The 18,921-nt window shown below is 38.6% G+C and overlaps 1 protein-coding gene across 1 annotated transcript in view; it reads right to left on the bottom strand.

Annotated features, from left to right (window-relative positions):
* Nucleotides 1-17,752, bottom strand: part of Cdk14 (cyclin dependent kinase 14) — a 554,426-nt gene extending 536,674 nt beyond the window's left edge. Inside the window, exons 1-2 of the mRNA XM_077796699.1 lie at nt 17,417-17,752; nt 10,804-10,835 (exon numbers count right to left, since the gene is read on the bottom strand). Coding sequence (XP_077652825.1) covers nt 10,804-10,835; nt 17,417-17,507 — 123 coding nt within the window. The 5' untranslated portion in view covers nt 17,508-17,752. The remainder of the gene's footprint in view (nt 1-10,803; nt 10,836-17,416) is intronic.
* Nucleotides 17,753-18,921: the final 1,169 nt, after the last annotated feature.

Below are 18,921 nucleotides of genomic sequence, written 5' to 3'. Positions count from 1 at the left end.
GGGGAAAGTTCTGAACTCAATTAAGGCATCTGGGGACAGGCCATATGTTACCAGGCCTTCTGCACACCTGAACCCCAATATTTAATGACTCAAGTATGTTCATTAATAAGATTAAATAGTCTTCCTTTTAAGAGATGAAAATCAAGACTGCAGGACATTCTCCATCATATTCGCTTGAAAACAATGTAAAGAGACCTATAGAGTTTACGATTTAAAATAAATGAGCACCTACAACACAAAAGAATTAGTAATTCATGCCTTCAATGACTATCGCCAGCCTAAAATTTATCTCATCAATTTTACTTCTTTATCTACAATTCTTTTAAATAAATGAAAAATGTTTTCATTAAAACAAAAAGGTAACAAGTAATCCATTTTTATCTGTTGTAGAATGATGTTTATTTATTCCGCTGTTAAAACTTCTGTATCAGGGCTGGGGTTGTGGCTCAGTGGTAGAGCACTTGCCTCGCATGTTTGGGGCACTGGGTTCAATCCTCAGCACCACATAAATAAATAAAATAAAGTTATTGTGTTCATCTACAAGTAAAAAATAAAAAAATAAACTTCTGTATCTCTGTTTTAGTTTTTCTTTTGGTTAGAATATCTGGAATATTGATTTGATATTAATAAAAGCACAACTGGCTGGATATGGTAGCCCATGCTGATAATCCCACAACTCAGGAGACTGAGGCAGGATGATCACAAGTTTGAGACCAGCCTCAATTATTTAGAAAGACTCTCAGTCACTTGAGAGAGACTGTGTCTCAAAATAAAAAATAAAAAGGGTTGGAGATGTAGGTCAATGATAAAATGCCCCAGTACCAAGAAAATAAATAAATAAATAAATAGGACTGAGGGGGTATAGCTCAGTGATAATGCACCTCTGGGTTCAATGCCCAGTACCAAAAATAAATAAAAATAAATGCACAATTGTAGAACCAAGATGACTATATGTTCTAAATCAAAAATCAGAATGCATGATCTGAAATCAAGAACTACTCCAAAAAAATTCGGACTGCCTAAGATTGTACCAACATCCGTCTTTAGATCCTTTCTAATATTTCAGAAATGCATGTTTCTTAAGAGTGGCTCTCAATCATTGTATCATCCAAGCACACTTGAGGGACAAGCCATGTTCCCCAAGGTAAACCCCGACTAACTACAGTGAAATATTTTAAAGAGCAAGATTTCTGGGTAGGGGAACTAGAGAGGCCTGTGCCAAAATCTGTCAGGAGTATTTAGAAAACTCTTAGCCTCCACCTCCAGCATGGTCCATCATGGCACAATAGCGCTGCTGCAAGGATCTTTTTTTGGAAAATTCTTTAAAATAGAATAAATAATGCTCAGAGATAACTAGGTTATAGGCATATCCTGGCCTCAAGGCAAGAAACAGTCTAGAGGAACATATTTCAGTTTGTTTCCACCAAGACATATGTCATGGCTGATAATTTCATACTTGGCACATTCCCTCGGACACACTCTGGAACATGCCAAATTCCTGGTCCTCTAACTGCAACTCTGCTCCTTTCTTTTCCACGCCAGAGAATCATCAAAACACAATTGAGGGACTGACATCAATCTGCTCTGTTTTTGTTAAAGGAAATTGGTTGCACACTTGAGTATTTCAGCTGGTTGGAACACAGTGGTATAACAACATATTTGAGGTCTGCTAGGCCAGAATGAATATGGATATACCTTCCAAACATCACACTTTACAGACACCTCATATGAGGAAGTTCACAGATACAGAAAACACAAATAAACACATATAATTGGTTACTCCAAGGTTCCCTGGGTTCTCTGTGCATTTCCAAGTCTCTTCCAATACTTACAAATATTATTTATAAGACTTGAAAAAATGTGTTTTTATCAATGAAAAGTCAAATATGTACTTTCCTGGAGTATAGAATGGGTATACAAGTACATGTTGAAACAATTCTTTTTTTAATTCATTTTAATTATATGATCATAAAAACTTTTTTGTTTTTTTTTTTTTGTTTTCTTATTTTGTTTTTTCCTCAGAATCGAGGTACAGTGGTGCAAACCTACAATTCTATTTCTCAGGATAAAGGAGCAGGAGGATCTCAAATTAGAGGCCAGCCTTGGCAAATTAGCAAAACCCTGTCTCAAAGCAAAAATTTAAAAAGGGATGGAGATACAGTTCAGTGGTGAAGCACTTGCCTAGCATGTACAAGGACCTGAGTTCAATTCCCAACACCATAAAATTTTTTAAAAGGAATAAAAAAAAAGTATTTTGTTCAAAATATTCCTCACCCATAAATATGAGATTTATTGTTATAGAATTTGGAGTGGCTATTAAGAAGACATATGAAAACTGCTAATCTGATTATTAAAAAATTAAGTATACAATATTATACAATTAGACACTGTAATAAAAAGTACTGGCATAGCATTATGTCACTAAAAATACCTAGGATCACATGCTTTAAAAAATATAGTTAATAAAAGTGTTAGTAAACTAAAAAGTATTATGAAACAAAATTTTAAAACTAAACAATAAATTGAAAGAATAACCAAAACAACTTCATATATTAAAAATAAAACAGACTCAGAAGGGAAAAGTACTACATCAATTGTTGCTTTTAAATTGTGAAAGCACTCCTTCAAGAAATTTAAAGACACTGATGTGTCCTGAAGAAATTAAGTTTGCAGAATCGAGAACAAACTGCTGATTCCAATATTTTGTAACTATGCTATTTGTGATTTACGACACTGAGAATACGAAGAGGTAAATGTGTTTGGACTATAAAAATATCTAGTGTAGACCACAGATTCCCGTCCTCAGAAAACCCTGCACCCTTGCCTTAGCTGATTTCAATTATCATTATGGCTTTCCGTGTGAGAGACCATCTCAGCCTCAATCAAGCAACCTAAGGATTTTAAATCAGCTCAGATTCCAGTTAGAAGAAAAATGGGAATAATATAGTCCTTATAGGTAGGCCTATTTTGTACTTGTTGGAAAAAATTACTTTGGCTATACAGAAACACTTACTATATCAAAGGTCAACTTTCTACAAATTCATAACACGCTAATCAGAGCATGACCCAGGAGGGAGCGGCACCACCCCTTCAGCAGAGACTTCCTGTCTAATGAGCCTGCAGTCAGGATTCGGGGTACTCACAGCAGAAGAGGACATACTCAAGCTTCCAATTTCTGTAACGTTCTGCCTTTTCAGAATGATGAATATGAAAGTGACTAATTCCCCCAAATGTCACACACTTTGCATTTTGTGACATGCACTTCCTCTCTGAATCCTTACAGCACTACCCAGACATTCTAGCCACTGTCTGGAACTAGACATAATTATGGTAATTGTGTCTACCATAATTAGGGAGATGGTAAATCCGATCAAACATTTATAGAAAGGAAAAAACTGAAGCACAGAAAGTTTTAAGAAAGTGAAAATTTGAACTAAAATGCCAGCAAGAGAATAACAAGGAAATGGAGTTCTTCCTCAACCATCCCAAAATGTTGATTAGAAATATAATAACATACTGGATCTCTGACATAATCAAACAATACTCTGTAGATTTCTATAGGATAGTTCACATCATTGTGGAACTGACCTTGGTGAAAACAAAACAGAATACAAAGTAATGTAAAATCTTACTGTATGAGAGAGTGAGATTGACTCTGCTTAGACCCAACACAGAAAGGTGCAAGGAGCTGGTCAACCCGTGAACGTCCACTAAGATTAACTTCTATGAGTATGATTACATCAAGAATCAGGTTGCGAGCATATGCAGAATCTAACACAAAACAGGCATCAATAAACATTTGACACATGAATCTTTAAATAGGGGGTAGCACCGCAAGGAAAGGCTGAAGCAGGAAGAGGGGGAGATGGAGCTTGTGTGACCAGTGAAGAGCTTATTGAGATAAAACAGGTAAAAGAGATAAAGTTCTGAACTGAGTGAGATGGCAGCAGCTGAAACAATAATGCAGAGAAAACTGACCGGAGTGGTAAGGTGGGCAGGAGGCAGATCATGAAAAGCCTGGAAAGATGAGCCAGGAAAATGAACTTGATCTTCGTGCTGATGGGGAGCTTTTAAAGTAGCAAGCAAGGGAAAACACCATCTGTATTTCAAATCCATCCTTCTGTTGAAATGGGAGACAAGCTGTGGGCAGGGAAGCCAATCAAAAGACTCCTGCAAATCCAGGCAAGAGATGTGAGGCTACAGGTGCAGGTTAGTGGGTGAGAATGGTGACAACACAGGGAGCAGGGACCAAGCCAAGGCTTGGACCTGGATTTATAGAGTTCAGGATTGCATCAGGTTTCCACCTGGGAAATCATGGAACTGGGAGAGCTAATCTCTAAATTAAGGAAGAGAGAGAAAATGCAGGTGTGCAGAATATAGGAACTAGTGATATTCTGTATGTGCTGAGTCTGAGATGACTATGAGACAGAGGCAGAAACATCTAACTAGGCTGCTGGGCAGCTAGGTGGGGAGTTCAGGGTAAAAGCTGAGTTGGTCACACTGCTGTGAGCATAATGGAGTAGCCAAAAGCAAGGAGTATCTGACTCTCAATGGGAGTATTAAAAAAAAAAAAAAAACCCACAGAGGACAGGGGCTCCAGATCTGAGGGGAGAGACAGAAAAGACTTAAGCATGGTCAAAGCCTCTGGCAAAAGTACCTTAAAAAAAGAAGAATGAGAGAAAATATAGAAAAAAGAGAAAATAATCAATTATGTGAGCTTCTGGAATACAAACAAGAGGAAGAAATCTGGTGAACAGCAGGAGAAACCAGCCTGGGACAGGAAAAAGACACATTCTTCTCTGCAAGGGGAAAAATGAAGTAAGATTTTCAAAAGGAATGCATGTGAGCAGGAAATTGACTCCCAATAGAATTCAGTGTTCTAAGAAGTCAAAGGGTGTTATGGGGCAAACTGTGTCCATAAAAAATCCCTATGTCCAAGACTTAAGCCACAGCACCTCCCAAAGTCATCTCATTTAGAGGGTTGTTGCAAATGTCAATTAGTTAAATTAAACGGAGGTCATGCTGGAGTAGAGTGAGCTCTTAATCCAATCTGACTTTTAAAAGGGGGGCGGGAATTTGGATGAACAGATCTACTTTGAGGGAAGATGATATAAAGAGACGTGAAGAGAAGATGGCCATCTACAAAGGAGAGAGGCCTGGAACAGATCCTTGCCTTATAGCCCACAGAAGGAACTAACTTTGCCAACACTTTGATTTCAGACTTCTGGTCTCCAGAATGGTGACATAATAAAATTTCTGTCTTTGAAGCCACCCAGTTTGTGGTACTTTGTGAGACAATGCAAGAGCATCCAGAGGGCTATGAGAACCTTAATCCCAAACAGTGAATTAATCCCCTGAGGGGATTAACTGAGTGGTAACTAAAGGTGGGTAGTATGTGGCTGAAGGAGGTGGATCACTAGGGGCATGCCTTTGGGTATATATTCTGTATCTAGTGAGTGCAATCTATCTGTCTCTCTCTCTTTCTCTTCCTCCCTCCCCTTTACCCCTTCCCCTTCCTGACCATAATGTAAGCTGCTTCCCTCTGCCACACCCTTTGGCCATGATGTTTTTCCTCAAGTCAAGGCCCAAGGAATGGAGCCAGCCAAACCCATAACAAATGGGTTGGGACAGGCAGGGAAGGGGCCATCCAGTAAGGGAAAGCAAATGAAGAAAAAATACAAAGTATAGCAGGTATGTGAGAGCTAAGAAATAAAGACAGTTACTAGCATTGCAAACTTATGACAGTCCTGTGAAATGATCCAGTTCTCTCAGAAACTGAGTGTGGGTGAAGTAGCCATGAGTAGAGGAAGTCAGGGAACAGCAGCTGGACAGCTGTATACTATGTATACAGCATCCATAAGGACACTAAGATCACCAATGACAACAGCCAAGAAGAGACTGAACCAGCTTCCATACTCTCAATTAATAGAAAAGAATGTTCAGGAGTATCCCCAAATTATCTTCATATAAACCCTAGCCTCTGATTCTCATGAACATCACTGCTACATTTATTATCTTCAGGTATTATATCTTCTTACAAAACAGTAAAGACAGTCATGGTCTAGAAGCTAAGATCAGTGTACATTATACCATCTAATACAATTATTATACACATAGTAAACAAGCTAACCCACAAAATGTACTTAGGTAACTTACAGTTCAGACATAAAAATGTTGACTTTTATACATTTTGTACACATTTTCCTAGGATTCAAAAAGTAAAATAAACAGGGTGCAATGGCACACACCTGTAATCCCAGCAGCTCTGGAGGCTGAGGCAGGAGGACTGCAAGTTCAAAACCAGCCTCAGCAATTTATGGAAGCTCTAAGCAACTCAGTGAGACTTTGTCTCTTTATAAAATGCAAAAAAAAAAAAAAAAGCTGAGGATATTTCTCAGTGGTTAAGAGCTCCTAGGTTCAATCCCCAGTACAAAAACAAAAAGTAAAATAATTAGAAAATGCCAAGTGAGTACTAGTGGCCCCTTCTACTTCTCAGACATGAAATAACTGAGCAGACAGGGAATAATCAGAAACCTCATAAATAATAATAAGCTATTTTTTCCAACAAATAAGGGCTTAGTTCTCTAGATTATATACCATAAGTAAATGAAACCCTTTACATTTAAAAGTTTATTTCAATCACCAAAATTTTTGAACTTCTCATGTAAAAGCCAAGCCGAATGTACACTTTGTTCAGGTTACTCATCTGAGCTTATCTTATTTAACAGAGGCAGGAAGCAGAAATATACAATTTAGCCTATTAATTTATTCAAGAACAATTCATGACCCATGGTAGCTTCAGACATTTCCCTTTCTATACAGAGGTATTTATAATTAACTGGAGTGTCTGTCTCTAAAGTTCAAAAGTCTTTATATGTGACAATTCTGTATTGGTGGAGTGTATCTTCAGATCTTTTATATAATAGGTAGCATTTTTATTCCAAAACAAATCATTAAATTGAAAAAAAAAAGATTCAAAAATTCATCTGAAGTCGTAGCATAACTATTACTTGTTGCCTTGGGAAGAATGGCTAAAATGATTACTGGGGAAAAAAGGCTAAAAAGGCATTTAGAAAGTTTTGTAAGAGTATCATAGACATGAAGTTCACACTGGAGGCCTCATCACAATGTCACCAAAAACATAAAATCACGGTGCCCACTAAAATGCTTGGTGTAAAAAGCCAATCTCTAGCCTTCCATCTAGCTTATTTGTTTCTCTGGCAATTATTTGTTTAGCCTCTTTAGTTTGGCCAAGTACTATGTCAAACCCTGAAGATCCAAACATCAAGAAGATAGGGAAAGAAACCTAAAACTGAAAAGAAAAAAAAAATGTTAACTTGGATGGCTATATAAATGATTAATCCACCCAAGTCAAAAAAAAATATACATTAAAGCCACAGAGTGAAAGTCAGCTAATATTTTAGTAAGGGACAAAATACAACATGAATAAAGGATAAAATTATCATCCTTAAAATGTCCTCTCTCCAATGATAATGATGATAGGCTTCAGTAAAATTCCCTATCATTTGCAAATACTTAAAGACCTCAATACTTAACTTCCAAACTGTTCACACACACACACACACACACACACACACACACACAGAGAGAGAGAGAGCCTAATTTACAATCATTAGCACATACTTCTGAATACATTCAAGAATTATAATTTTCAAAATGAAAATCAGCAATAAGAGTATTTGAATTGAATAATTAAATGACAACTAAATCTATATTTCTTTTTCTCCTCACTCACCCTCTAAAGAAATCCTCTATATGAATCATGGAGCCACAATTGATCTCCAGTTCAGTCACCCCCTGGAGGAAGCCACTCCTTGAGATAAGCTCATAGTATTAAGGACAGGGTTGCAGCACCTTGTGGCATATCTAGGAAAATGGTCCAGCCCTCAGGCTTCCAGATTCAAATCTGAATTAAATTTCAGTGGACTACAGAGTAGTACAATTCCAAGAGAGAAAAAGTGGAAAACATGAGTTCAAGCAAACTTCTACCACAATAAACTGAAAATGATCACAGAAGAACTAAATGCTTCCTATTTATATCACCACATATCTGGTGCTTCTCTGATCTTGACTAAATTAATTTTAAGCTGGTTATTAGGTTCTTAGAATCCTATGTTCAGAACTAGAAAACATAGTTGAAGAGCACAGTCCAACTCACTGATTTTACAACTGCTAAAACTGAGGTTGAAGCAAGTTAGATAACTTGCCCAAATAGCTAGAAAATAGCAAATAAGAATCCACACTGCCTGACACCTGATTTGTCACTCTCTCTATTCCTTGTTACTCATATTTGACATATATTTATTGAATATTAACCATGTAAAATATACCTAGGAATTACAAAGCTGAATACAATCATCCCCTCATGGAACCTAAAAAAAAACATGGTTAGGTTCAGGTAACATTTTCAGTTTTAATGCAAATTATCACACAAAGCTTTATTTGGAATTTTAGAGTGATATCTGAAATTAACTCTCCTTATAACTCCAATTCATAATTTCTAACTGAATCCTTCTATCCTCTTTGTAGACCTTCCAAATACAAATGGGGATATGAGGTGGAATATTGGTCATGGTGGTAGTGAGGAAGAGGATGGGGAGGAGGAGGAAAGCAATGAAGATGATAATACCAACTTTCAGACATTTACTCTGACAGCTATTATTCTGAATCCTTTGTATATTTTAGCTTATTTAATACTCCTAGCTACTCTAAGAGGAAGATCCTATTATTGTGTCTATTTTACAAACACAAGGAAGCATATGTCAATTGCTCCATCAGAGGGTGGTTAGGGTTCACCCCGAGGCATGCCTTCATTGCTACTATCTCCCAGGCTCCCAGCTCTTGGTTTTTCCTTGAGCTGGAAATTACCCTGCCCCTCTGGATCTGGATTCCTTCATCTGTGAAATGACGGAGTGGGAAAAAGACGATTTCCAATGGTTCTTTTAGGTCTAACACCCTGTGATTTATGGCATTTAACCAATCTCCCGTGCTATGAAGGAAGAAAAGTGCTGTGTAAAAGCTAAGGATGGTTTTTCTCCAAATTACAAAGTCCAGACCTTTAACTGTGCACAGGTTTCAGAATAATATAAAGTTAGGGTAGTCACCGATACATCCTTTTTCCTTTTATATCATAACCTTCATCTGGCTCTAGACTGTTTCATTTGTTTAAGCTAATGGTCCAGGCACATGACAGAATAAAACACAATCATTAACAATGAGGTTTAAATAAGACAGAGGAGTTTTTTTTTTAATTCTTAATAATGATTAGGAAGACATTGTTACAAAAGGGGGGCGCATTATGCTACAGGTTAAAGGGAAAGGCAGGTATACAATGGGCTATAATTTTAAAACACAGGGAATGAAGCAAGAATATTCAATAGTGGTTGTATCTGGATAACATGATTTGGGAGGGTTTTTTTTCCTCCTTTTCTTTATTTTTCTTTCTTAATGTAAGTTTGTGCTACCTCCATAATTAAGAGGGAACACCTTCCTTTTTAAAGAGAGAAATGATGTCTGGTATTCTCATACTGATTTCCCCATGGAAGAAAGAAAGTACTCTCCTGAAAACATCTCAATAATAGCCTGGTGAAAATTCCAGAAATACAGGTTTGGAGGAAAACACCATTATTACCTACTATGAATGGGACAGAAAAAAATTCCTCTATTGCTTCAGGTCAAGAAGAATTGAGCTTTAGAGGATATTATAGGACTACTGGCAGGGGGAGTTGCTTTGGAATCCAGAAACACAGCTTTGTAGAGCTCAGTCCAGGGGGGGAAAAAAAAGAACAGGTGCAGCAGATGAAGCAGCAGACCGTGACAGCCAAGTGATGCTGGCCCCATCCAGAAATCCCAGCCTGCAGCGGGTTCTCCCAGAGTGGACCTGCCATGCACCAGGGCCAGCCACATGGCCAAAGGGACATTCCATGAGCACAAATGCCCTTTTCCTCTCTGAAGCACTACAGCGGAAGGAAAACAGGTAACATATTTCATGGAAATATGCAAGTGTTCCAACAAATCAACCAACCAAACCAAACTAAATCTTTGCTTTTATTAGGCTGTGAGGTAAGCACCTTGTGTAGATACATCTCTGTTTATATATAAATACACAGCACACATACACGTGTGGCAAGTTTGCAACAGATCAACTGTGGCTTTCGATGATTACAATAAAATACTTCACTCTGAAACACAAACTCAGGAAAGCACAATTTTAAAATCACATTCAGAATTCTATTAATTACATATGAATCTCTGCCTTACTTCAAAAGTGTTTTTTCACTACTTTGCAGCAAGTAGATAAAGACACATCTGATACACAGAGAACAGGGAAAATAGAACAGGAAGAGTCACTGTCTCCTTTGGGAGACTGAAAGACAATATGTGGGTCAATACTACATCATGCCTGATTGGGCAGAGGTCTACAAAGGAGCCACAGTGCCCAGCTTTCTGAGGCTCTAGACTTGCCCTAAGCAAGCACCTCACACTGGTCTTCTCCAGCACTACTGCAGCAGGAAGACAAAATGCAAAGACCTGCAAGTGTCTCTCAATGAGTTTATTTACTTAAATACATGTTTCTGAGGATTACTACAAAATTCATTTGAATGAATATTTAAATTTGAATAACTATTTTAAAAAACTGAAAATAATACAACTAAACAAATGTTATTTCTTATTTGTTTTTTAAGGATTTTTCCCCCTGCTTCTAAGTGAGAAGTTAGCACCTACTGACTTTACTAGAGGTAATTAAATACACCCAAAAGTAGATAAAGAAATTTAGCCTACCTCATCAAATGTGGTGTCGTCTTTCTTCAAAGCTATAAAATAAAAAGGGAAAGGAAACAATTAATTGTGAAGTACCCCAAAGAGGCTACCTGTCTAAGTTCTAGAAAACAGAATGGGGGGGGGGCAATAAAACAGTAATGTTTTTTTTTTCATTTCAGAAAGTAAAATTGGACCCCAATCTGAACAACGTTATATCACAAATACAAAAATCGCAAATGAGAGAGAACTGCACAGAATGCATCTTTGTGAAACATTTTTCATAAACATGAAAATAGAACTATCCTCCCAAATACCTTTCCCCATCTCCTCTTGAATTGAACATTTTAATGAAAAGTATAAAAGAAGCACAAAGTCATCTTACGGAAATTTTTCTGACTATAGATCATCATGTGTGATACACAGACCTCCCAAACCAATTGTTAGGACGACAATCACTCTGTGTGGTACCTTAATGACATTTCCATACTGAGAGAAGTTTAAGCATGGTGACAAAAGACTGAGCATGCAAAATAAACATGGCAGAATGAGATAAACGTCAAACTATTCAATATGATAAACTTTATTAAAAAGTATTTCCAAAGAAAGCAATACACTTAGAATGTTTATAGGAACCAACAAATACTTTTAGTTTATAGAACTGGAATTTTATCACTCTAAAGAGAAAGTGAAGAATACCACTTATAGTTGGCACACGTATACTTCTGCTTCCTTAAATTCTACAATGACTTAGAATGTTTCATAGAAAGGGAAATGCACAAAATAATTTATCTGAATCCACTTGTTGCAGAAATGTTTAAAATTTACAGAATTGTGCATAGGTGGTTAGTGGCCTATAGCAGAGAGTCCTAGCCTGGACAGAGGTCTTGGGGAGTTAATACTTGGAAAACTATGTTCTGACAAAAGCAATGAAAAGCAAAGCATTTTTGTAATTAAACTCTGAGAAAAGTAATGTGCCTAATTTGAAGCTAACATGTGAATGTTTATATAATATACTCTAGCAATACTGAAAATGTTATTTTCTGTTTTATAGCATAAAGTTGACTTTCAAAAAAGATGAAGAAGTATATCAATGTGGTGGTGAGTTATGAGGGATGCAGGTTGGCTGAGAAAGATAAAACGTTTCTAACAGTTTAGTTCTTAGTTTTTCCCTTCTGCTTAAGACATTCATAAAGAAATTTGTCCACTTACTTTGTTAGATAACAATTTACTGTCAATAGAAAATAAGAAGACAGTCATTTATCCCATTCTCAAACACCTACCCCGCACTCAAACACTTGGAAGTTTATTCTCAATGGAAGGTCTATATTTTATTATATACGTGACATAATTTATATTAAATTGAAAATAACCTATTTTGATAGATATAAGATTTTGATAGATATGGTTCCTAACAGTTACATTTTTACTAGAATTTAACTTCTAATCTAGAAGACTCTCTTTAAATTTCTCCATACTCCCTCATCTAAAGGTGTGTCTTTTAATCAACAACTTAAGTCCTCTACAAAATAGTAGCCATGTAATTCTAAATATAGACAAATTGCTCTATAAAAAAAGTAATTTCTCTAGAATAAGAAATGAAATGCCCATTGATTTCAAATGGCAATAAGAAAATTATTATACAGCCTCATACCCAGCTCATTTAACAAAGATTAAGGGAGTACATATTGCATGACCGTCATGCAAGATGCAAAACTACAGCAGTCAGCTTATAATTCAGAATACAAACCTTTAAATATATTTTCTCTAGTTTGGATTATAAAAGTTTTAGAAATTTAGCCATGTGTTTTCTTAAGAAGTGGTAGCAACTCTTTGGGAATTCCAAACATGGAATGAAGACCCTCCATTGAGAATAAAGAGGGCAGAAAAACCAAAATGTCTTTTCCTTCTTGTCTCCTAAGTCCTAACAATTCCCTAGTCTCTGAACAAAAAAAAAAAAAAAAAAAAAAAAAAAAAAAAAAAAAAAAAAGTTGGGGTCTGAAGATAGCAAAAGGAGAAAATAAAAATTTGCAGGTATATTTGCTAAAATATAATGAATAGAAAGCCAGATTCTCTCCACTTTATAAAACTTTCAAATCCTGGGTACCACAGGGCAAAATATTTTTAGATCAAGAAGCCATTACTTAATTAAAATCTTTCATTGCTGAGATTGACACCTTACATGGTTTCTTCAAAATATTGAACACTTTCCCTGAAAAAGCAGTTAATAGTGACAACAAAGACCAATTAAACTTATTCTTGCAAGATATTTATCAGGTCACTGGTGAATAAACTCTGACCTAAATATACACCACAATGTCTTGTTATTGATTACATTCTCTGATTGTTGTTAATTATTTATGTAAATGTAAAACCATAATCATCTTAAAGGATATAAAGAATAAGAAGCATATTGCATTATTCTGGATTAACAAAGACTGTATCTTAAACCAGTTATGATCACCAGATGTTCTATTCAGGCCTCTGGTCAGACACTGTCCCCTCTAGAATCTTCCCATGACATCACTGATGTGAAGGTGATGTTCTTCCTATGCTCTGCAACAGCAAATTTCACTAATTTTCATAGCAGAATTTGCCACTTATTCCATGCATTTACATTGGCTTGTCTTCCCTTTAAATCCTTGAGAATAGGAGTTGGCCATGTTGGTCACTAAATCTGAGTGTCAGAACAACATCTAGCATATAGAAAGTATTCTATCATAATCTGTTGAATGGATGAGTCCCACTTCAATGCCAAAAGGATAGCATTATACACTTTGGGATATATTAACTTTGGGGACATATGAAAACCATACATTTTTCTCTCATAAAAGAACCACAAATATAAATCACATATTTTGTAATTTTCGAAGAAAATTTTCAGTGCTTTGGATTAAACTCAGAGGCTTGTACATGGTAGGCAAGCCCTTTACCATACCTCCATCTCAAAGTGAAATCTTTTGAAAATGAATTGGGAAAGGGATAGTACAATAGTTCAAATTTTCTGACTAAACCTTTAACTTTATATTCCTTTTTACTGACAGAATGGGCTCATCAAATGACAACTAGGCTCCAGAATTACATGCTTATAGCACAAGGTAAGAAATCCAAAATTTCAGATAATGACAATCTCTTCCTTTTATTCAGTTCCCTTACAAACTACATTTTTTAAAGAAATGATATACATGGGTTCATATCAAGTATAGCAGTATATAAACTTCCTTTCTCTAGGCGATAACTTCATATAAATGTGAAGGAAATATATCCAAATGAATATGAAGAAATGTCAGATTTGACCTTAATCATACATTGGAGATTACACAGAGCCTTTATCCTCCTAGGCTATCATTCTGAAATAGAAAAGAAGCAAGGAAAGAAAAAGAAGAAATGTTTTTTAATATACTCAAACTGTCCAACAATTAAATTTATTTGTCTTTATGTTGGCCAAAATTTTTTAAAAAATTTTTAAAAAGTGTGAGACAACAAAAGTAATTGCTAAATAAAGGCCCACATGGACACTATTTAGCAGAAAACCATAAATACTCACTACTGAAATTGATGGTTCACTTTATAATTCAATCATACCTATCTTATAAAAGAACCATGGCTATGTTATAGTCACTCCTTGGCAGATGTTATACATTAGAACACTATGGCTTGAAAGGCAATGTGCTTTATTAGACCTTTTATGATATAGTAATCTCAGATCAGCTGTTTTTGGGGTGGGTGGTGAAAAAGCACAATCTCTGATGTATGAATAAATTAAACATTAGCTTTCCTACTTTTTGGACTCAGAATTATTGTTATAATAAAGATGGTATATCACATACTTTCAAGCATCATCCTCATTTTCTATAGATAAATTATTAGTGATTTCTTACAGCCAAAAAATTATGTTGTACATTTCACCATATAAAAGCTACACCTTTAAATCATATTAAAAAACAAAGTCATTATGTTTTTTTCAAAACCCATTTTATATTGGCTGAAGGAAATGAATAAATTGCAGTGTTGGATTATTCAACAGAAATAAACCATTCACTCTTTGATCTCCTCATGAAGTCCCAATGAAGAAAAGAGGACAAAGGGGGATATAAACAGAAAAATCGGAAGGAATAACAACATCCTCCAGTATTGATCTCACCATGAGATAGGCATTGCATCAGATATTTTAGGGATTTTTGTCTGATTAAATCTTCACCACAAACTTATGAATATTTACAGATGAAAACTCTGGAGTGCAGGGAATTACTACAGCTGCCCATGATATACAATAAGTAAAGAAAATGAGGTTCAAATCCAGACCTGCCTAATTCCAAAACCCAATCTGTTTTCAGGATGGCTCTACTACAAAGTCAGGGGCCTCTTTTCCTCTTTTCTTGCTTTCTACCTATAAGTTCCTTTATGTCAGTATGACATAATCCTAATAATGACAAGATATTATGAACATTTATCGAGTCTTTATTACATATCACATAGGAAATCATGTTCATTATTTCACTAAGTGTCAACAACAAAATGGAGCTGTACATGGAAAACTAAAGGTGGCAGAAGTTAACAGACTTTATAAGGTTACTCAGCTAGAGTGGCAACACCAGGAATCCCCAGTCTGACACCCAGTCTCATTCCTAGCTCATGCACTATACAAATCCATAGTAAAGCCTCAGTTCAACAGCCTCTAGCATCTCAAAATCCTGAAATTATCAGAATGTGTTCACTGCTTTCAATTTTGGGGAAAAATTGAGAAAATAAATAAGAATTCTTTTTCTGGAATGGTATGTCCAATGACCATCCTGGGCTTGGTATATATACAACTATAATCACTTAAACTTCAAAATCTCCTTTCACAGTATTCCATATTGACTTGATATTTGGAACCATACCCTCCTTCAATACAAGAAATAATCAGTTATGTTTACTTCTCTGTACCAAAACGAGGATATAAAATCCACTAGATCTTAGAAGACATTTTTAACAAGAGTTGAACTCAAAGGAGTTTCATATCACTAAATCTCCATAAGCTAGAAAATCCAATTAGCTATAATGCCCCATTAACCAGCATTGTAGTTAATCCAAATTTTCTTGATTGTCAATCAAAACCTTGAAATTATTTAAACATAAGGAATTTTTTATATTAATGTCCTTGATTTCTTACTGAGACTCAACTGCAATGAATTATTTAACACAAAACTGGAAGGACTCCAACAGAGTCATTAGCATTAGTAAATATACAGTTAAAGTGTTTTAGAGCAGGACTTAATGGACTCCAAGACCTGCCTCTGTGATGGTTTGGGCTAGGGGTTAAAACATCCTTGCTGATGATGCACAGAACTCAACACCTCACTCTCACACTCTTCTTGGCTTCAAACTTCATCTGAATGCAGCATATGCATTCTTAACTCTGAAGAGTGAAACTGCAAATATCCAATACACATAAATAAAACCAGAACTAAATAATGGTTTCACAACATTACTTTTCTTAGGAAAGATTTTGTAAATTGACATAAAATTTTAAGAAAAAAAAAAATTTGACTAAATCTTGACCACGTTTTCTCTCTCTTGAAGAAAGTTTTCGTACTTTATAATGAATGGATGGAAGGATGATTGCAGGACTTACTGGCACCTCGGAGTTTTATTTTGAGAAATTAGCCCATTTATGATTAATTTCCATTAACACCTTCATTAACGTGGATGACATGTGAAACAAAGGCTGGAGGTTTCTTAGTATGGGTTACTTTGGGGGCTTGTAGGATTCTCTTGTTGGGTGCAGTTACCTGTATTGGTGAAAGTTATGACAGCAGGGGAGACAACTATTTCTACAGGTTAAAAGGGGATTTCTATGGCCAACACTCAAAATCGAACAAATCCATTCCACATGCCACTGTTGTCACCGTGTTATAGCCTGTGACATGATTTATTTTTTGAGTATCCTAAACATTCCTCAGTCGGTTTTTGTTAATCAGTAGGTTCCCCCGGGTTAAAGACAATAGCCCCGGAGCTCTAGTACATGGAACAAGTTGGAGAGACTTAATTCCTAAATGTCCAGACAACTTCACAGCGCATATTTCTCTCCAGCAGTTTGAAAATTCAGAGACCTCGAAACTGAACACCCAATCTCGTTTTCTAGGACCCGAAGTACCGAACAAAAGGTCCCAAGGTATCTGTCCCACTTCCCTTTAGGTTGGATATGCTAAACAATACTGTGGCACAACCCAAGGCTTCGTCAGTCTCCAAGGCTAAATTATTGATTAAACACCCAACACCAAAGCCTGCGCGGAAAAAATAACGAGTGATCAGGGCAGCCGCACAGTCCGGTGCGCATTTGGGGCCGAGACGTCCCCTTTTCCATCCTCTGAGGGCGCGAAAGCCCAAACACTAGTGGAAGGGAGGACGAACCCAAATTGAAGGCTTGAGATAGTCCACAAATGAAGCCCCAGATGCTGAGAGACAGGGATGTCCTTCCTTCTGGTACTCACCCTCCCCCATGTCCCAGCACTATTCATTCCATCCCGGGTCCCCACCGCACCCCCAGGGTGCCAGCTGCACGCCTAGAGCCAGGAGCGCGGCGGGGGCACGGGGCCGAGGGATCGGGAGCCGAGGGTGCTTGGCAGGGTCCCGGGTACAGCTCGTCACTCACCAATGCGGCTGAAACTCTCCGACAAAGTTCTCCGCAACTTCTTCATCTTGCCGATTTTCTCGGTCGGCTGTGGTTCAATGAGGTCGCACATCTGGACGACGCGGGGCCCCGGCAACTTCCCCAAACTGGTCCAGAGCCGAGCGCAGACAACGGCTAGGGCGCGCGGCGCGGAGAAGGCGGCGCCGCCTCCTCCTCCTCCTCCTCCTCCTCCTCCTCCCGCGGCCGGGAGGCGACGCAGAGCTCGGGAGGCGAGCGGCCGGCTGCAGGCTCCGTTCGGGCCTGGGCCGCGGCTGGGTGGGGGCGTTTTACGTGGTGCCGGGGGCGGCCGCGCTCCCAGTCGCCGAGGTGGCCCCGCGCGGTGTCGCCGCCGCTCGGCTCATTTTCCCTCCTTTGTAACCGAGAGAAGCACGGCCGGCGGCCCACTGGGTGTGTGTTGGCGGGGAGGCGGCGCGGCCCCAGGAGGAGGCGGGGGCGGGCCGGGGACGAGGTGCGGGAGCCGCGGGTGGCCGAGTGCGCGGGGCGAGGGCGGGCGGGGAGAAGTTGTCAGCCCCGAGTTGCAGGCGCTCGCTGAAAGAGCCGCGGCGCGAAACCGCCACCCCCACCGCCCCTTCGCCGCTGCAGCCGCCGCCCCGCCTTCCCCTCGGCGCAGGCCCGGGGCGCGGGACCCCAGTGCGACCCTGGCTCCGCGCTCAGAGTCCGGGTTCTCCGCGGCCCCGCTGGACCGGCTCGTGCCCCGGCGGCGCCCCCTCCCGGCCGCCCCCGCGCTCCTCCCGGTGCTCCCGCCCCGCCCGCGCGCTTGAGGACCGTGGCCCGCGGAGGGCCGCGAAGGGGAGGGCTCGGAGAGGGCCGCGAATCCGGACCGTGGCGCTACGGAAAGGAAACAGGCTGAGTCCGGTGATTTGCGAGGTTTTCTCCTTGCCACCAACGCCTGTGAAAAGGGCGCAGAGTTAGGTGAAGGGCGTCCCGGACCGAGTGCCCTAAGGCCCTGGGGAACACCTTCAGGTTTAGTAGAGACGTTTTTTACATTTAATTTTGCAGAGAAAGGTGTGAAGTGAAAGATCCAAAGCGAAAAGTGGGCAGAAATGGCAGCTTCGACTGTAACCCCCCAGAAGGCAGGCTCATCTGTTTCCGCTCTGCTCTGTCTCTGACAGTAGGTGACAGGAAGGTAGATGCAGGTGATTTCTGATATGAACCCTGTTCTCCAAGTAAATAGCGAACACCGTCCTTAGTGTATTTATAGCCCATTTTTACAATAGATTTCTGAATTGGAAGATTTAGGGGCTAAAGAGATTCCGAACTCCTTTCCCCCACCCATTAAAACAAAACAAAAAAAGCGAACTTTAAAAAGAAGTAGGAGAGGCTTTATAAAATACCAGGACAAACCGTTCCACCAGCAGTTTTATTCTAATAAAACATAGATCCAAACGTAGATCTCCCTGGGGAGAGAGAAGGAAGATGGGGGAGGGCCCGATGTGTTGATTTGGGGCCAGCAAACTCCTTATGAA

Source organism: Urocitellus parryii, chromosome 3, assembly GCF_045843805.1.
Source record: "Urocitellus parryii isolate mUroPar1 chromosome 3, mUroPar1.hap1, whole genome shotgun sequence".
NCBI lineage: Eukaryota > Metazoa > Chordata > Mammalia > Rodentia > Sciuridae > Urocitellus > Urocitellus parryii.
This window is presented reverse-complemented; position numbering and strand designations above follow the sequence as displayed.